This window comes from Ylistrum balloti, unplaced genomic scaffold (assembly GCF_031769215.1).
Source record: "Ylistrum balloti isolate Yb309-2 unplaced genomic scaffold, AGI_CSIRO_Ybal_v1 Utg370016, whole genome shotgun sequence".
Taxonomy (NCBI): Eukaryota; Metazoa; Mollusca; class Bivalvia; order Pectinida; family Pectinidae; genus Ylistrum; species Ylistrum balloti.
Window position 1 is genome coordinate 34,429 of NW_026782086.1, and position 14,841 is coordinate 49,269.

The following is a 14,841-nucleotide window of genomic DNA, read 5'->3' on the forward strand; positions in this document are numbered from 1 at the left end:
AATAAAACTACCTTATAATTGATATTATGGAAGTTTCACCTGCATTAGAAAAGAACAATCATGATATTTACACCTATTATAGTCCAATAGTCTGAATACCTTACATCTGCAATATAGATATATAATATACACTGTACTAACCAATATACAATACCTAACACATTTTACTAGTCTATTTTTATTTGGGAAACAAGTACAGAACATATGCTGGTTCATTAATTGAAGGGCCAACTTGTATAAAAATTTGTGTTGTATTCATAGAAGTTTTTGCCATATCATTGTACATGTTGTTTTTGTTTTTGTTTCCAGTGTAGATGATGTGTATGTACATTTCTATCATTTCCTTTTACAGTGGTCATAATTGATATTATTTTATTATACAGAACAGATAAAATTATAAGGTATTAACAAACGATACAGAGTATACACAGTTTTAAAGTTCGGTAAATAAACAAGAGTCATTTAAGATATTTCACAATTCATCACGCTTTAGTCGAGAACTTTTGTTCCTGAATCCCAAAATCTGTCAAGCTATTTTTTTAATGACTCTTTTTAAAAAAAAAAAAAACGCTGAATCAGGAGAATTAATTTTTCAATGATTATTCTACAGAAATGTTAAGGAATTATGATCAGAAGAATTACTTCTATCCAATAACCAGAAGTCTGAAGACATGATTATAAATTGTGTACATGTTCAAAGACAGTGCTCCCTAGTGATAAATGCATTTACCACATGGTTACAAAGGCAGTGGAAACCTCCATGTCTGTCTGATTGAACTAGCTTGACAACAAATGTTCCAAGAAATATCCTGATGGTAGATCTTGTTTGTTGGTTTAAGCAGAATCTTATCAAGTTTAGATATACTGGACACTGGACATGATTTTATCTCAATGATCAAAAGATTACTAATATCTGCATTTAAATTCCTCTGATGTCAAAATTTCTGTTTTTTTTTTAATCCACTGTTTTATATCTGGTGCAGTTACCCAGTATTTACACAAATATGTACTTGTATCTTAAGACAGCAATGCATTAAAATACAGTGCCAGAAAGACTGTCACAGGAATATCAACAGCTTTAATATGCCTTGTCTTAATGGAGCATCCTTACTTACAATGTAAACAACTATACAATATTGCATCTTGAACACAAGTCCTGTTAGCTATTAAACCAGTGTCTATTAGCTAATACATGTATATATGTAAGTAGATAAGTTATATATAGAAACTTTATACATCACCTATTATACAAGACTATTGCAATTTTCAATATTTATTTTCATTTACAACAACCGCAATATTAAATAAAAACTTTACTCACGAATTGTGTTATCACAAGTGTGCTATAGATAAATGCAAATAGATACTGTAATTACCGTTAATTAGATTTTTTCTTTTTTAACATATCAATGGTTTATCATCAACATGTATATAATATCTCACCATCAAAATTAATTTATCTGTGTGTTCGTCAGTTCTACACAATACTAGTTCATTGTTGTTTCTCTTAGAATTCCATCTTTTGATATGCTGAATCAAAGGTTGTAGGGACTTGTTTTGTTTTAAAAACAAAAAAGTTTAGTCATATGGAACAGTTTAGCTTGCAATTTATGATTCAAATTATCAAAGTGATCAAGAATTCCATGATAACATTAATGTATTATCAATCATTATGAAATAATAATATTCATAATGATAATATGTTACTGAATTTAGTTAATGTGAAAGTATATGTTCCGCATCTTCCAACTCAAAATCATTTTTGCAAATGTTTGTATAAAAAATATCACAAAGTATAAATTGATGGAAAAAATGCAATTTTTCTTGTGGATAAATAGAGTTTTGTGGACCAATACACTGTTGAAATATCTGTAGATATCGTTGTGATCTCTATGACTGTTACATTCTGTGATTATACTGTTTGTGCTCTATTAAAAAATTTACATAAATTTCCGTTGTTGTTGTTCTTAGCAAAGTTTTGAAAATGAACTTTTCAATAAGAGACAGTATAGATTTATTTATAGCCATCGACCAGCAGTCAGTGGCAATGAACAAGGGCCAGTGTCCACACAAGCTGATGGAGTACAGCAACAGGTACATCACAAATGTTATAGAATATTGGCTTTTAGCTCACCTTACCTGGAGAGCTCAAACTTTAAATCACATTCAACATTTACATGAACAATGAAGGTTCTTTCATGGTTTAACTGCCTCAAAGGAAATTGATCTTAATTGCCAAATTTTATTTAGGCAGCATGGCAACCCAATATCAGCTTGGAGGAGGTCAGTTTCATTGCAAAATTATTATATACACTAGAACAGAAGTTGAAAATTACCTACATATATGAATCAGTGAAATTGGAAAAAAAACCTGAAACATTCAGTTACATGCAATCATATTTAAATAAAAACGTCTTATGTCATTGGCCTTCTGTAACAAAATCATTGATCTGCATGACAGAAAAAGAGAGGTCGGTTTTAGTACATAACCATAGTCCTTCAGTAATTGACATTTGTGTGTATGCACAATTCACAAACTACACAGATAATACCATGCTAGAGTGATACAAAAAATGCACCTAATTATAGGTGTTGTGTGTCCCTGTCATCAGAATAAACCAAATGTTTTTATTGTTCTAATCGCCACAAACGAATTTCTGAAGATTTGTATATATACTTCTCAATATCTCAAAATTAATGTCTCTTTTTCCCGAATAAAAATGATAAAAACACTAAAGGAAGATAATTTAGATATAGTTTTACACCGAATCACAGCAGATGTACTAGAGAAATTAACCTCAATGTAGGACTAAACTTTAACACGGCACAATTAATTAACAAAGTCCAATAAAATGTAAACTGTAGGTGAAATTCAGAAACTGAGCAGAATCTGAGTGACCATACAAGGACGTATGCATATTCTAGGTTTGGTTTCAAATTTCCTTTTAGAGAAATAAAACTACACTGAGATAAGAGAAGAAATTTATGTCAATTATATATTAAAAGCTGAAAACATGTACTAAAATGCTGTTGCTTATGTAACCCTGCAGGTTAGGTGATGATAGCACCTTTGATTTAATTGAACAATTTGGTGTTTAACACAACTGTTGATGCCACTGCTGGAAAAGATCAATTAGGGATGAAAAGAAGCCCATATTACCAAGAGTAGAGAATTATTACGATGAATCTGAAAATTTCACAATCTTGTCAGTAGAACAAGGAATGAATGTGCTTTATTTGGCAGGCAAGGGGGGGGGGAATATTTGTGGAATGGTAAACATAAATTTTCTCTGACCTACTGAAGAATAAATGAGAAAGATATGAAATTTCTGTTCAATATTTAATACTCAAACAAATGAAAACAACCATATCCAGGTCCTCTTGAAATCTGAACACATCTGCATTTCTCCTTTGTCACATTTTTGTCATTTCAAACATCTAAATCATCCAGATTTAGATATTGAAATTGAACCTGCTGTTCAAACCACTTAGCAACAGTCAGCATTTCCTTGTCCTTGAACATTTGACCTATGAACTGAAGACCAATGGGCAGTCCCTGTGTGGTCAAGCCAGCAGGTACAGTCACAGCTGGTATTCCTGCAAATATTCACAATTTGGTATATCATTCTTTATCAACTACAGATAAATTTCGTGAGTTTCTTTTGATTAGATATCTTTAGTCTATTTCAATTAATTTCATTTCACAAGTGGGATCAAATAGATCTTCCATAAATGCTGAAAAATTTTATTTAATTTATTTCTTTCCAAATAATGTAATATGTGGCAGCCTCTTGCTAAAATATATAAAGGCAAGCTGATTGATTGGCTAAGTGTGAAAATAAAACAATTGTTACCATAGAAGCAAATTTCTAATGTAAAAAGTTATGGTATGTCTGTAGCTAGTAACCAAATGTAAGTTACATTATGAATTGATCAAATATTTATATCATGATATCCTGTTATATAGGCAGCTTTTTTCCCCGATTTTTTTTTAATTCAAAATCCTTGTTTTAATAGGACTGTTATCGATTTGGCATTACGAAACGACAAAAGAAAATTGTACCAGCCATATTGATGGGCTGTGTGAAGATATCCTGCTCCTCGTTGCGGGTCCTATTATCCGCCGCAGAAAACCAGTTATAACTTGGTGCATCTGTCAGTGTTGTAGGGGTGAGGAGGAGATCAACTCCATCACCAAACACACGCCTGAAGTCATCATTGATCAGACGACGAACACGCTGAGCTTTCAGAAAGTATTGTTCATAGTTTCTACAAACAAATAAAAAAATCTTCAACAAAAAGGTCAAGTTTATAATTCAATCAAGGAGATTACATATTCCATTGTATTGTTATTGAAGAAATAATGTCACAAAATGATATATGACACTGATTTATTACTTATAATTGTTTAAAAGTCACTTGTACTTAAAATTATCGAGGCTGCAATACATACCACTTTACATCCCACCATTTTAAAGGATAAATAATAGAGGCATGTTAGAGCAGAATAAACAAAACAAAAACTAAGAACCAAGGAGAGCCTACAGATGAAATTTGGGAAAGTTTCATCCAGAACTTCTCAAGAAATAGCAATAACAAACATTCATCATCAAAATCCAAAATGGCGGCCATGGTTGTTTTTCTGATCTGTTCCAAAATGAAACCAACATGACTAGGGACCATGAGAAACTTACAGGTGAAACAAGATAGATACATCCAGTTCTTCTCTAGAAAAAGTAATAACAATCTTTCGTAGTCAAAATTTAAGACGGCCACCTGTTAGCCATTTTATTTTGCTTACCGTGTATTGGCACAACTAGAGACCAAGAAAAACTTATATATGAAATATGAGAAAAATCATTATCTGCTGTTGCTGAGCTAAATACAAAAGCAACTCGCAGTCCAAGTTTCTATCACAATAACTTCAATGCTGAAGGTATCAAAAATAAAGAGATATACAATACCTTCTTAAGAGGAAATAATTTCCAGCAAATATTCTGCCTCGAACAACTTCATTGAACCCCTCATGTCGAGATGTGGCATACAATTGTTCTGTTGAGAGTTCATGTTGTCCCCGGTGACCTGTCAATTAAGCATGCCTGCAGTTTTCAGCTTTTACTTCAAAAGAAATGTTTCAGGTGTGACTTGATATAAAAAAATCTAAATGGTTTCCTGTTGTAGTGGATATTTACATTCTATTGTGAATTTTTACAAACCCTACATCAGTATTTTCTTTCTGTATACTCTTTACTTTACAAAATCCCTCCATCTGGGTTACCAATAAATAATCATGATGTCTAATGAACTGTCATGCAAGTTGCATTCATATTGACAATAAATACAATCTGATGACCATTTAATGATTAAATGGAAGGATTAGAAGTTTACAGCAAAAACTTTTATAATCATAAATTAAAGTTTTGATAATAATAAAGCAATTTAACAGAAAAAAGATCAAAACCAAAAACATCTCTTGTAGTTTTTTTTATCTAAAATTTCCCTTCAATGATACAATATGGCATAATCCGAAAGATTGCAGATAATGCACATCCTTTTTAGTTCAAATTCATATGCCACTGTAATAGGAAGACACCGCTGGAATTTGAACTAGCGACCCTTTCATCTCTAGCCAGATACTGCTACTATATGGAAATATTCCATTAGCCGAGACTAGTAAGGCAACCTGTATATAAAACTTCTACTCCATTACAATAAAGTGTTTTGTTATCTATACATGAATGCCTTCACACTTCTAATATTTCATGGAGAAGAACATTGTACCCGTTGTCTCACTAAATGTGATAAAAAGTCACTTTATATAAAGCAGTGGTTCCTATATATCATACCATATTCAATTCCATCAAATCTGGCCATGTTAGAGGCAACTTCACAGCAACAGAGTACAATGTAGCACAGTATTGAGTACTGGGTGTGGGGCAGTGAAACTTCTGTCACCTTTGCTCCTGCACGCTCAAACATGTCTGCTGCATGCCTCCATGCATCTAACACTTCAGGAGAGAGACCAGGGGCGTGGTATTCCTGTAACAATACAGAGGCTTTACAGAGTAATCCTAATTACTTCTTTATATGTACATTTATCTATTCATTCATTCAATTTACAAGAAAACAACCTCAGTGTATACCTTATACCACAAGATAGTGTAAAATAGGATTTTCATACCTTTGGGATGCCTATGTGTAAATGTTTAACATCTATATCTTCTGGAAGGTCAGAAGTTTTGAAGCGTTCATCTGTCAGTGTGGTTGAATCATATTCATCTACACCAGCCATGATATCTGTAAACATTTAACTTGCTATTCAGGAAACAACATTTAATATGTATACTGGACAGAACACGGACCCCATCAATACAATAGTAATATCTGTTTATAAATTGTAATGTTTTATCTGACAGATATACCATGAATATATGGTTTATTGTTACTTTATGTTTAAGTAGTGGAAGAAAGGCAGAGTTCTAGGACAAAAACCATTGACCTACAGCCAGTATCTGGACTTGAACTGCGACCCAGAGGTGTGAGGCTAGCCATAAACATAGTCAGACACCATAACTACTTGGCCATTGTGGCCTTTGCACTTTGAATGTATTTGTTCCAGCTTTAATGGGTCACTTCTTTAAAAAAAAACTCATCAGTAGATTTTTTTGACTTGTTACATTCACCATATAAAAAATCTTTACAGTAAAGTTAATTTATTTTCAAGACATTTAATTTTATAATAAAAGAACAACTTGGTGAATTACAGTCCCTTTCTGCATATGATAACGTACTAAAGATGAACCAATGCACTAAGTAAGAAGTTCCAAAGACTAGTAGTGTAGGAGTTTAAGCCTGGTCAAACTTTATTTCAATGCAAGTCAAAGGTCCAAATGAAGGTCAGAGTGACCTAATTTTGATACATGACACATCACCTCACTAAGGTGAATCCATGCCCCACACATGAAGTGCCAGAGACAAGTAGTATAGGAGAGTTTAAATAAGAAACGGGGAAGGGATGAATGAAAGGACGGATGAATTGGCAAATGGGAGAACACAATACAAATATATAGACTATTTACAGGAGCTTTATATCAGGGACATAAGAGTCAAAATGTCCAAAAAATTTAAGGTCCTACTTACTCTGTAGTGTATTGACGTCATCCACCGACCTGGCCATGATACCTGGGACTTCTAGTGAATTGACAAGTGGGATCAATCCATGTCTAGATAGCAGGCCATAGGAAGACTTCAGCCCCACTATTCCACAGTAGGATGACGGGTTACGTGTAGACCCACCTGTGTCAGACCCTAGAGCTCTGAAACAGGTACAAAAGTACTTAATATCTGACCACATGAATTATTAAAAGTTAATATGTAAGATTGAATTATTCAAAATTGTGCTAGACATAAGTCAGATGTTTCATCATGATGTATCCATCTTTGTTAAGTGTTCTGACATCTATTGTGAACAATTATGTATTGACCAGTGTCCAGAGGCATTCTGTCGTTGCTGATCTACTACACATGTTCATGTATAAATTTGTTCCCTGATTATATATATAAGTCATTACCTGTAGCCTATCTAAGCAGTTTGTATGATGGTCAGTGTAATTTTATCTTGTTGTAAACAGCCGAATCTATTGCCATTTATGTGTGCAAATCCATATCAATAACTTATGTATTATTCAATCCTTGTTTACCTGTTAGATAATGTGTAAAAGAACTTTATCAGTTAATTAACATGGCTAGTATATATACGACCACATTTCTAGCCAGTAGGTATCAGTTCCTGAAGGGAAGAGCAGAGGCCAGACAAGAGAGAGGCTAGTATCCACTGGCAGGACCCCCGCTAGCTCAGGCTTTTGCCCGAGCAAGAACACCCAACTTCTGAAAGTTAACACGTTTTACATTCTTCACAGAACTCTAAAACAGGTACAAATGTACTTAACCACTGACCACAGAGCACTGAAACAGGTACATGTGCACTTAATGTAAGACCTTTGAGAAATGAAATAAGTACACATGTACTTAATGTCTGTTCACGGACCACTGAAACAGGCACATATCATGACATGTACTTTTTATGACAGACCACAGAGCATTGAAACAAGTACACATGTACTTATGTCCTACCTACAAACAGCATGATGACTGATTATGCACAGCACTGCAAAAGTAAGACATCTATTTGTAGACTTATTACACAGGTTAATTTATAAAATGTACAAGTTTGTATCACACATTTTATTTGTATTGTTATGTTTATAGAAAATATGAAATAAAGTTTCATCCTGATTAATTTTAAATAGTTGAAAGGTGAGTTACTTTCCCTTCCTTGACTTAAAGGGATAACCTTACCCAAAACACATTCCAGATGCTACAGCAACTGCACTACCCCCTGAGCTACCTCCAGCGACATGCCACTCTCCCTCTTCCTGGATCCCAGGGTTGCCATCCTCTGTCCCTGGATGTACAGACCTATGGAATTCTCTTGTACTTACGGTCTTTCCACAAGACTGTTGCCGTGCAGCTGGACCAGAGATCCCTTCAGATGCCTGTGTATTTGTAAAGTTATATTTCCAGGGATTTCTCACTGGGCCAAATATGCTGTCTAGACTACCAGACCTGTAGAAGGAGGCAAACACAAAATATTGTCTAAAATACCGACAGTTCTCTAAAATTTTACAAATAGTAACTTGGCTAACACCTAATAATGTCAAAATTCACTTCTTTCATGTAAATTAAAACCAAAGGAATTTCAAATTAATTAAATGCAATAGCTTAGCAAATCAATTTACAAGAAGCATTTGCATGCGTGTAGGTGTGTCAAGAGTCGCTTAACTGGGAATAGTGTGAGGAAAGTCCAAAGGCACATGCATATGGCAAGAGGTAAAGGCGCCCAAAGGTCTTTTCTGGCAGCAAAGGATTATTGATAGACCTTACCCCATTGCTGGAAATGAATTATGATGCTTCGATGGTTGAAAAAGATATCATTTCAACAGACTCTGATGCCATTTGGGTATATAAGTACAGTGAGTTACATCTTTAAACTTGACATGTGTATGAAGTTATCATCAAGTCATACTGATTTGTAATTTAGTAGAACAACAACCAATGCTTTACCCCATTCCATATTCATCCATATTGCTCTTGCCCATGAGTACTGCCCCTTGGTCAAGGAGTCGTTGAACCACTGTCGCATTGTAGGGAGGTACATAGTTCTCTAACATGTGTGAAGCGCAGGTGGTACGTATACCATTTGTACAGAAATTGTCTTTCACTACGATGGGAAGTCCCTCAAGCTTCCTGGTTGATGAGGTAGATTTGCCTGTGAGTTCAAAGGTGAACTTACAAATAAACTAACTAGAGCTTTATGAGGAAAATATTATCAGAGTACAGATACTTAATAAATTACAAGAAAGCAGCAATTTTTTTCATGATAAATGTGTATATTACATATTAAAGTCCTTCAGAAAGCCTACTTTATAGAGTTATACTACATATTCCATTTAAGCAAACAGTATTCTTATACCAGGTACATAAAATAAGTTAGCCTCATCTCATTTACTGCATACCTGTCCTTGACCATGTTTGGGCTGCCACCTCAGCCTGTTTCCTAGCCTGGCTGTATGTTGGTGTGATAATGGCATTAAGCTCCCTTGTTTTGATAGCTCTGTCAATACATTTCTCACAAAGTTCTTTTGCTGATAAACTTCCATCCTTCAGGCGACTCAGTGCCTACATGTACATTCAACAAAAAACAGATTTTATAGAAAGGATTTTAGTACCATTTCAAGTTCCTTGTCCAAACTAAAAGTGTCTTCAAAACAACAAATCATACATATCTTTTTTGCAAAATATAAGTTTCCAAGAAACAAATACACCAGCATAGTAAATACTGTATAGAAGTTCAACACACATTAAAATCAATGCAAACAAAAGATAAAAATAGTTTTTATCAAGACTGGTCACCAGTTTGGCATTTAAAAGCACTACTTCTTTCTTTTTTTATCAGCAGAATATGGAGTCAAATATGGGCCATATTCCTATGAAAAAAACATTTATACATTAGTTTAAGAAATAGTAAACATTCTGCTTGATGCTATCCACTGACGGATTTGTTGGCAATCGGCCCTTGGTGTGTATTCACTTCAGCAAAGAAAAATTTGAATATCCGTGTGTTTTATTATCTTTTCTAATTTGATATTTTGTCACATTTTTTTCCCAAATTCAAAGTCGTGGGCCCCATCCCTAATGTAGTGAAAAAAGCACTGTTAAAACAAATTTCAGTTAAGCAAACACTGCTACATGTCGCACAATAATAATTAAGCATACAGAGAGATCAGTCAAACTTCTGTTTTAAGAGATCCTTGGACAATATTAGACGTTATCTCTTCCAAACAAGTTCAATTCTTAATGCTCCCCCCCCCCCTTTCCCTCTACGTATACCCGTAAACCACGAATTAAGTCGTAGTGTGCAGTAGTAAGAGTAGTATTAGTAGTATGTAGCAGACGAGTCTGTCCAGAGCCCCGGCGTGAAGTTCCAGTGACAAGTATCTGTAGAGTAGGAGATAAGAGCCGGAAAAGCTATAGAAAGACGGACGGAGGAAAAGACAGACCTAACAACGGTTCCCGGTGATGGACTGATGATTTCTTTAAAATATGCCTTTACTGTAGTGTAGTCATATTCTCTTATTGTGTGAGGAAACCGGAGTAATCGGAGGAAATTCACAACAGCACAAGGTCGGGTAGGTGACCCCATTATTCTTTTCAAGTCTGTTCAGGGAATGGAACCCTTGATTTCTGATATTTGTTGGAAATTAATAAACAGTGAATGCTTCTAAGCTACCCAAAATGCATTTAACGTATAGCCATTTGGTCGCCTTACCTCCTTCAGTGACAGCGACAGCATGGTCAGGATGTTGATATCGGTATAACAATACGCATGCGCATTGAAAGTAGGGGAGGATTTATTATTTATGATGTAAAGTAATTAACGTGCCTGGTAAAGGCTCTACCATAGTATCTTCCTTTACTTATGGCATCTTAGACTAGTGATAGGCTTGGTAATTATGCATAATCGTCTTATAGTGTGATATAGCTCCAACATAATCATATTATTTTCAATGCATAATGCATGTCCATTGGTACACCGAAAAGTTCTGTCCCTGAAATGCGGATATACATATAGTAAAACATAATGATAAAAGTGAATATTGACATTGTTTTTTTTTAAATAGAAATTTTCAACCTAGTCCATTGGATTAATTGTAAAAAATAATATTATACGCTTTTACATAAACCAGGGAAGTATTAATACAGATTATGACTGTATAGTATGTGCATAAATAAACGTCCAACGCAACCTATTCATAACTGTGACAACTTTCAACTATAGGTTGTATGATAAACATGGTCATTTCAGTTTACGTAAATTGTGAATTTTCCGTTTCTAAATGGTAATAACCTTGTTTGTTTCCTCAAACTATGTCGCAGTCAATCATAATAAGGGGTTTCATCCAAGCTCTCACCATCTCGACAGCTGAAGGGAAAACTTGTTTTAAGAGAAACAGTAAAGGTAGACGTAATCCGAAGGGTTCTGACTATCAATCCACGATATCATTTTGATCAACTACAACGAAGACAAAACCCGATCACGGACAGACAATCAGGACCCTTCGGATCAGAGACGTATCTAAGATTGTTATATTTAGGTGTCTGTTTAGACCTCATATTGATGCATAAAGACTGCTTATGTCACTGTCCACGTCATGATCTCATTTGAAAATGTTTATTGTTGAATATGAAATTTAGACGTGTCTGACGCTACAGGGTATACCTAATGGTGATTTCATACAGTTATGTGTGTTTGTCGTGAAAGGACAGAAGTGGTGGCGCAATGGATCCAATCTAGAAAGAGTTCCTGCCCGGACGAAAGGTCTTCCATGCGGCAAAAGACATTTTAGTAGTACTTAATTGGTCACGCGGGTCCTTAAATAACCCGGTGACAAAGGTTAAGTCATGATTATTTTTTAATTAGTAAATTATTTTTTGAGTTTGTACATGGCTAGATCGTAGATAAACAATTCAATTCATTTCATTTCTCACCCACAGGACAATGAGAAATATATTATGAATTATGTATAATAATAACAACAGGATGATTAAAATTACTAGATACAAATAGAAACATAAGTAACAGGTTTGATAACAGAGTATACAAGTGTTATACTACATATCGTTCATTGAACTGCGATTTGAAAAATCCGCAAATGTTCGACAGACAATACTACCGGAACTTTTAAAACAGTTATGTAAAGTTTACGTGCTAAAGTTTAGGCACTCACGTAACGGTTTTAATGGGACTTCCAATTATTACAGGTGTTAACAGTAGTCAATACGCTGAATAGAAGAAGGAGGAGGAGGAGGAGGAGGGGGAGGAGATGATGAAAATTACCATACTGTAATTTAGATTTTTTATCCATCAAAATTGTATTGAACGGTAAAAGACAAAAAATGTATGAAAAAACGTCGATTCATGTCTCATGTTATACCACTTTACTTAATAAAGAGGCGACGATCATGTCATCGCTAACGAAACATCAACTACACGTTTGAGGTTTGTGACCATTCAAGTGTCATTAATGTTCTCGAGTAAGTGGCAAGATTAGATCTAGTCATGCGTGGAGACGATGTGTAAAGATAGGCTTAAAAGGTTTACATTTTCTAACGAGGAAATTAAGTTGTATCATTCTCCTTTTATCAAGCTACACGAATTTTTGTTGACTGTAGAAACTTTGATGTAAGTGATACTTATTAAATGTCGGTATCACGTGACAATGTTCCCAGTTCTGGTATGTGTAACTCCCACGAGGCTGTCTGTTCTGTCAATTTTGGTAATGTCACTATGTAAATTAGAAACAAATCTTCAATAGCCGTTTGATATGCTTGTAAATCAAAAAGAGATTTTCTTTAAAATCCATCGTGTACCGGCTAAATTCTGTTGGGTCGAACACATTGAACTATGGGGAGTGGAGGGGGAGGGGTGCAAATAATTTCTAAGCTCGTATATATTTTTTTGTCCAGTCAAGTATTGGTGTATAGTTAAAGTCGGAGTCTATCACTAGATACATTAAAAATTGTGATATGATTACTTTCATATATCTACTTCGTAAATATGCATTATACAACATAAGAAATACATGTACACAAAATGCATACGCATGTCCAATTCGGCCCTTCAGGGTTTTTTAATTGTTCATATGCATTTTCTGTCACTAGTCTATCTTGTCAGTTTGAAACTAGAGCTCACTAAATTCTAGACACATAGTCTTGAAGTAATTGATACAGGTTGTTATAATGATATTTTGTGATTTGGAGATATACTTACAACAGAAATACATACAGTATGAGTTGGCATTATGTATACAACTGTCACGACATCTGTATCTGTTTCGCCTACTCACCGTAACTATAGTAATTATAGTCTAACTCAGTAAAAGTGTATTTATCTATAATAGTTTGGTGTTAACTGAAATGTGTTATCCACTGACGCGATACATTTACCTGAAACGTACAAAAATTGTGTGTGGGCAGACAAGACAGGAAAGTTAAACAGTCCGCTATCTAGACACGGGTTGTTTTGTTTACAATATAAACGTTTTATACATCTACTCTGAATCTATATTTACATATTATCCGGCAATACAAAATTATAACTATTTCAGTGAACAAATATCCATAAAAACTTCACTGTTTACAATATCAACTACCTGTATGATGAACATCTGCTTATAAATAACATATTAGTGGGTCAGAACAACTGTCTATGAAAACAACTGCCTGTAATGAACATTTGTATAAAACAATGTATATAAAGAACAACTACCTATAAAGAACAAGCTCCTCCAATGAACAACTACCTATAATGAACAACTACCTATAATGAATAACTACCTGTAATGAACAACTACCTGTAATGAACGACTACCTATAATGGACAACTACCTGTAATGAACAACTACCTGTAATGAACAACAACCTGTAATGAACAACAACCTGTAATGAACAACTACCTGTAATGAACGACTACCTGTAATGAACAACAACCTGTAATGAACAACTACCTGTAATGAACGACTACCTGTAATGAACAACAACCTGCAATGAACAACTACCTGTAATGCTGTAATGAACAACTAATTGTAATGAACAACAACCTGTAATGAACAACTGCCTATAATGAACGACTACCTGTAATGAACAACTACCTGTCATATCAGAATATTTTTGACGTTCGTGCAGAGTTACCTCCCCGCACGGAGCTTTCCTACTTGATTTTATTTTTATGTAAGCATGGCGGGTATTACGCGCACCTCACGGAAAGAAATTGCTTACAGGGGAACTGTGGTGAGTTCTTATGCGTAAGTAATAGTTCTTTTTGTATTATATTAATATTATTTAATTGATGAAATGGTGCTTGAGCTGTAGTTTTTAGAGATCGCGTAGTATCGTTGTAGAATTTTATGGAAGCGCACTGCAACCGGTGCAAGGGAAATTTTAACCCATTTAAACATGCCAAGAGAATCATTTAGCAAAAGTAATTTTAAATGTTAATTATTAACAGGGATAATATCAATTTTATTTTTATTTATTTATATGTATTTGTTTATTTTTTATTTATCGAAAAACACATGAGGAATAAATAGATTCATATATACTATCAGTCTATAACTCCCATCGTCACACACTTCCAGAGTATAGTCATGCATCATTTTCACCACTAAACACACAGCATTTTGAGTTGCACACTATATCTTAACTATCATAGACACTATGTAA

The 14,841-nt window shown here is 34.4% G+C and overlaps 1 protein-coding gene across 1 annotated transcript; it reads right to left on the reverse strand.

The window, feature by feature from the left end:
• Positions 1-3,278: 3,278 nt before the first annotated feature.
• Positions 3,279-10,919, reverse strand: LOC132548508 (glutamyl-tRNA(Gln) amidotransferase subunit A, mitochondrial-like). Its single transcript, XM_060212376.1, has 10 exons — positions 10,889-10,919; positions 9,576-9,738; positions 9,124-9,328; positions 8,359-8,625; positions 7,141-7,316; positions 6,182-6,297; positions 5,847-6,039; positions 4,965-5,082; positions 4,064-4,269; positions 3,279-3,597 (listed from the first exon to the last, which is right to left on the reverse strand). Exons 1-10 carry the CDS (start codon positions 10,910-10,912, stop codon positions 3,431-3,433), a joined length of 1,635 nt encoding a protein of 544 aa, XP_060068359.1. The 5' UTR covers positions 10,913-10,919; the 3' UTR covers positions 3,279-3,430.
• Positions 10,920-14,841: the final 3,922 nt, after the last annotated feature.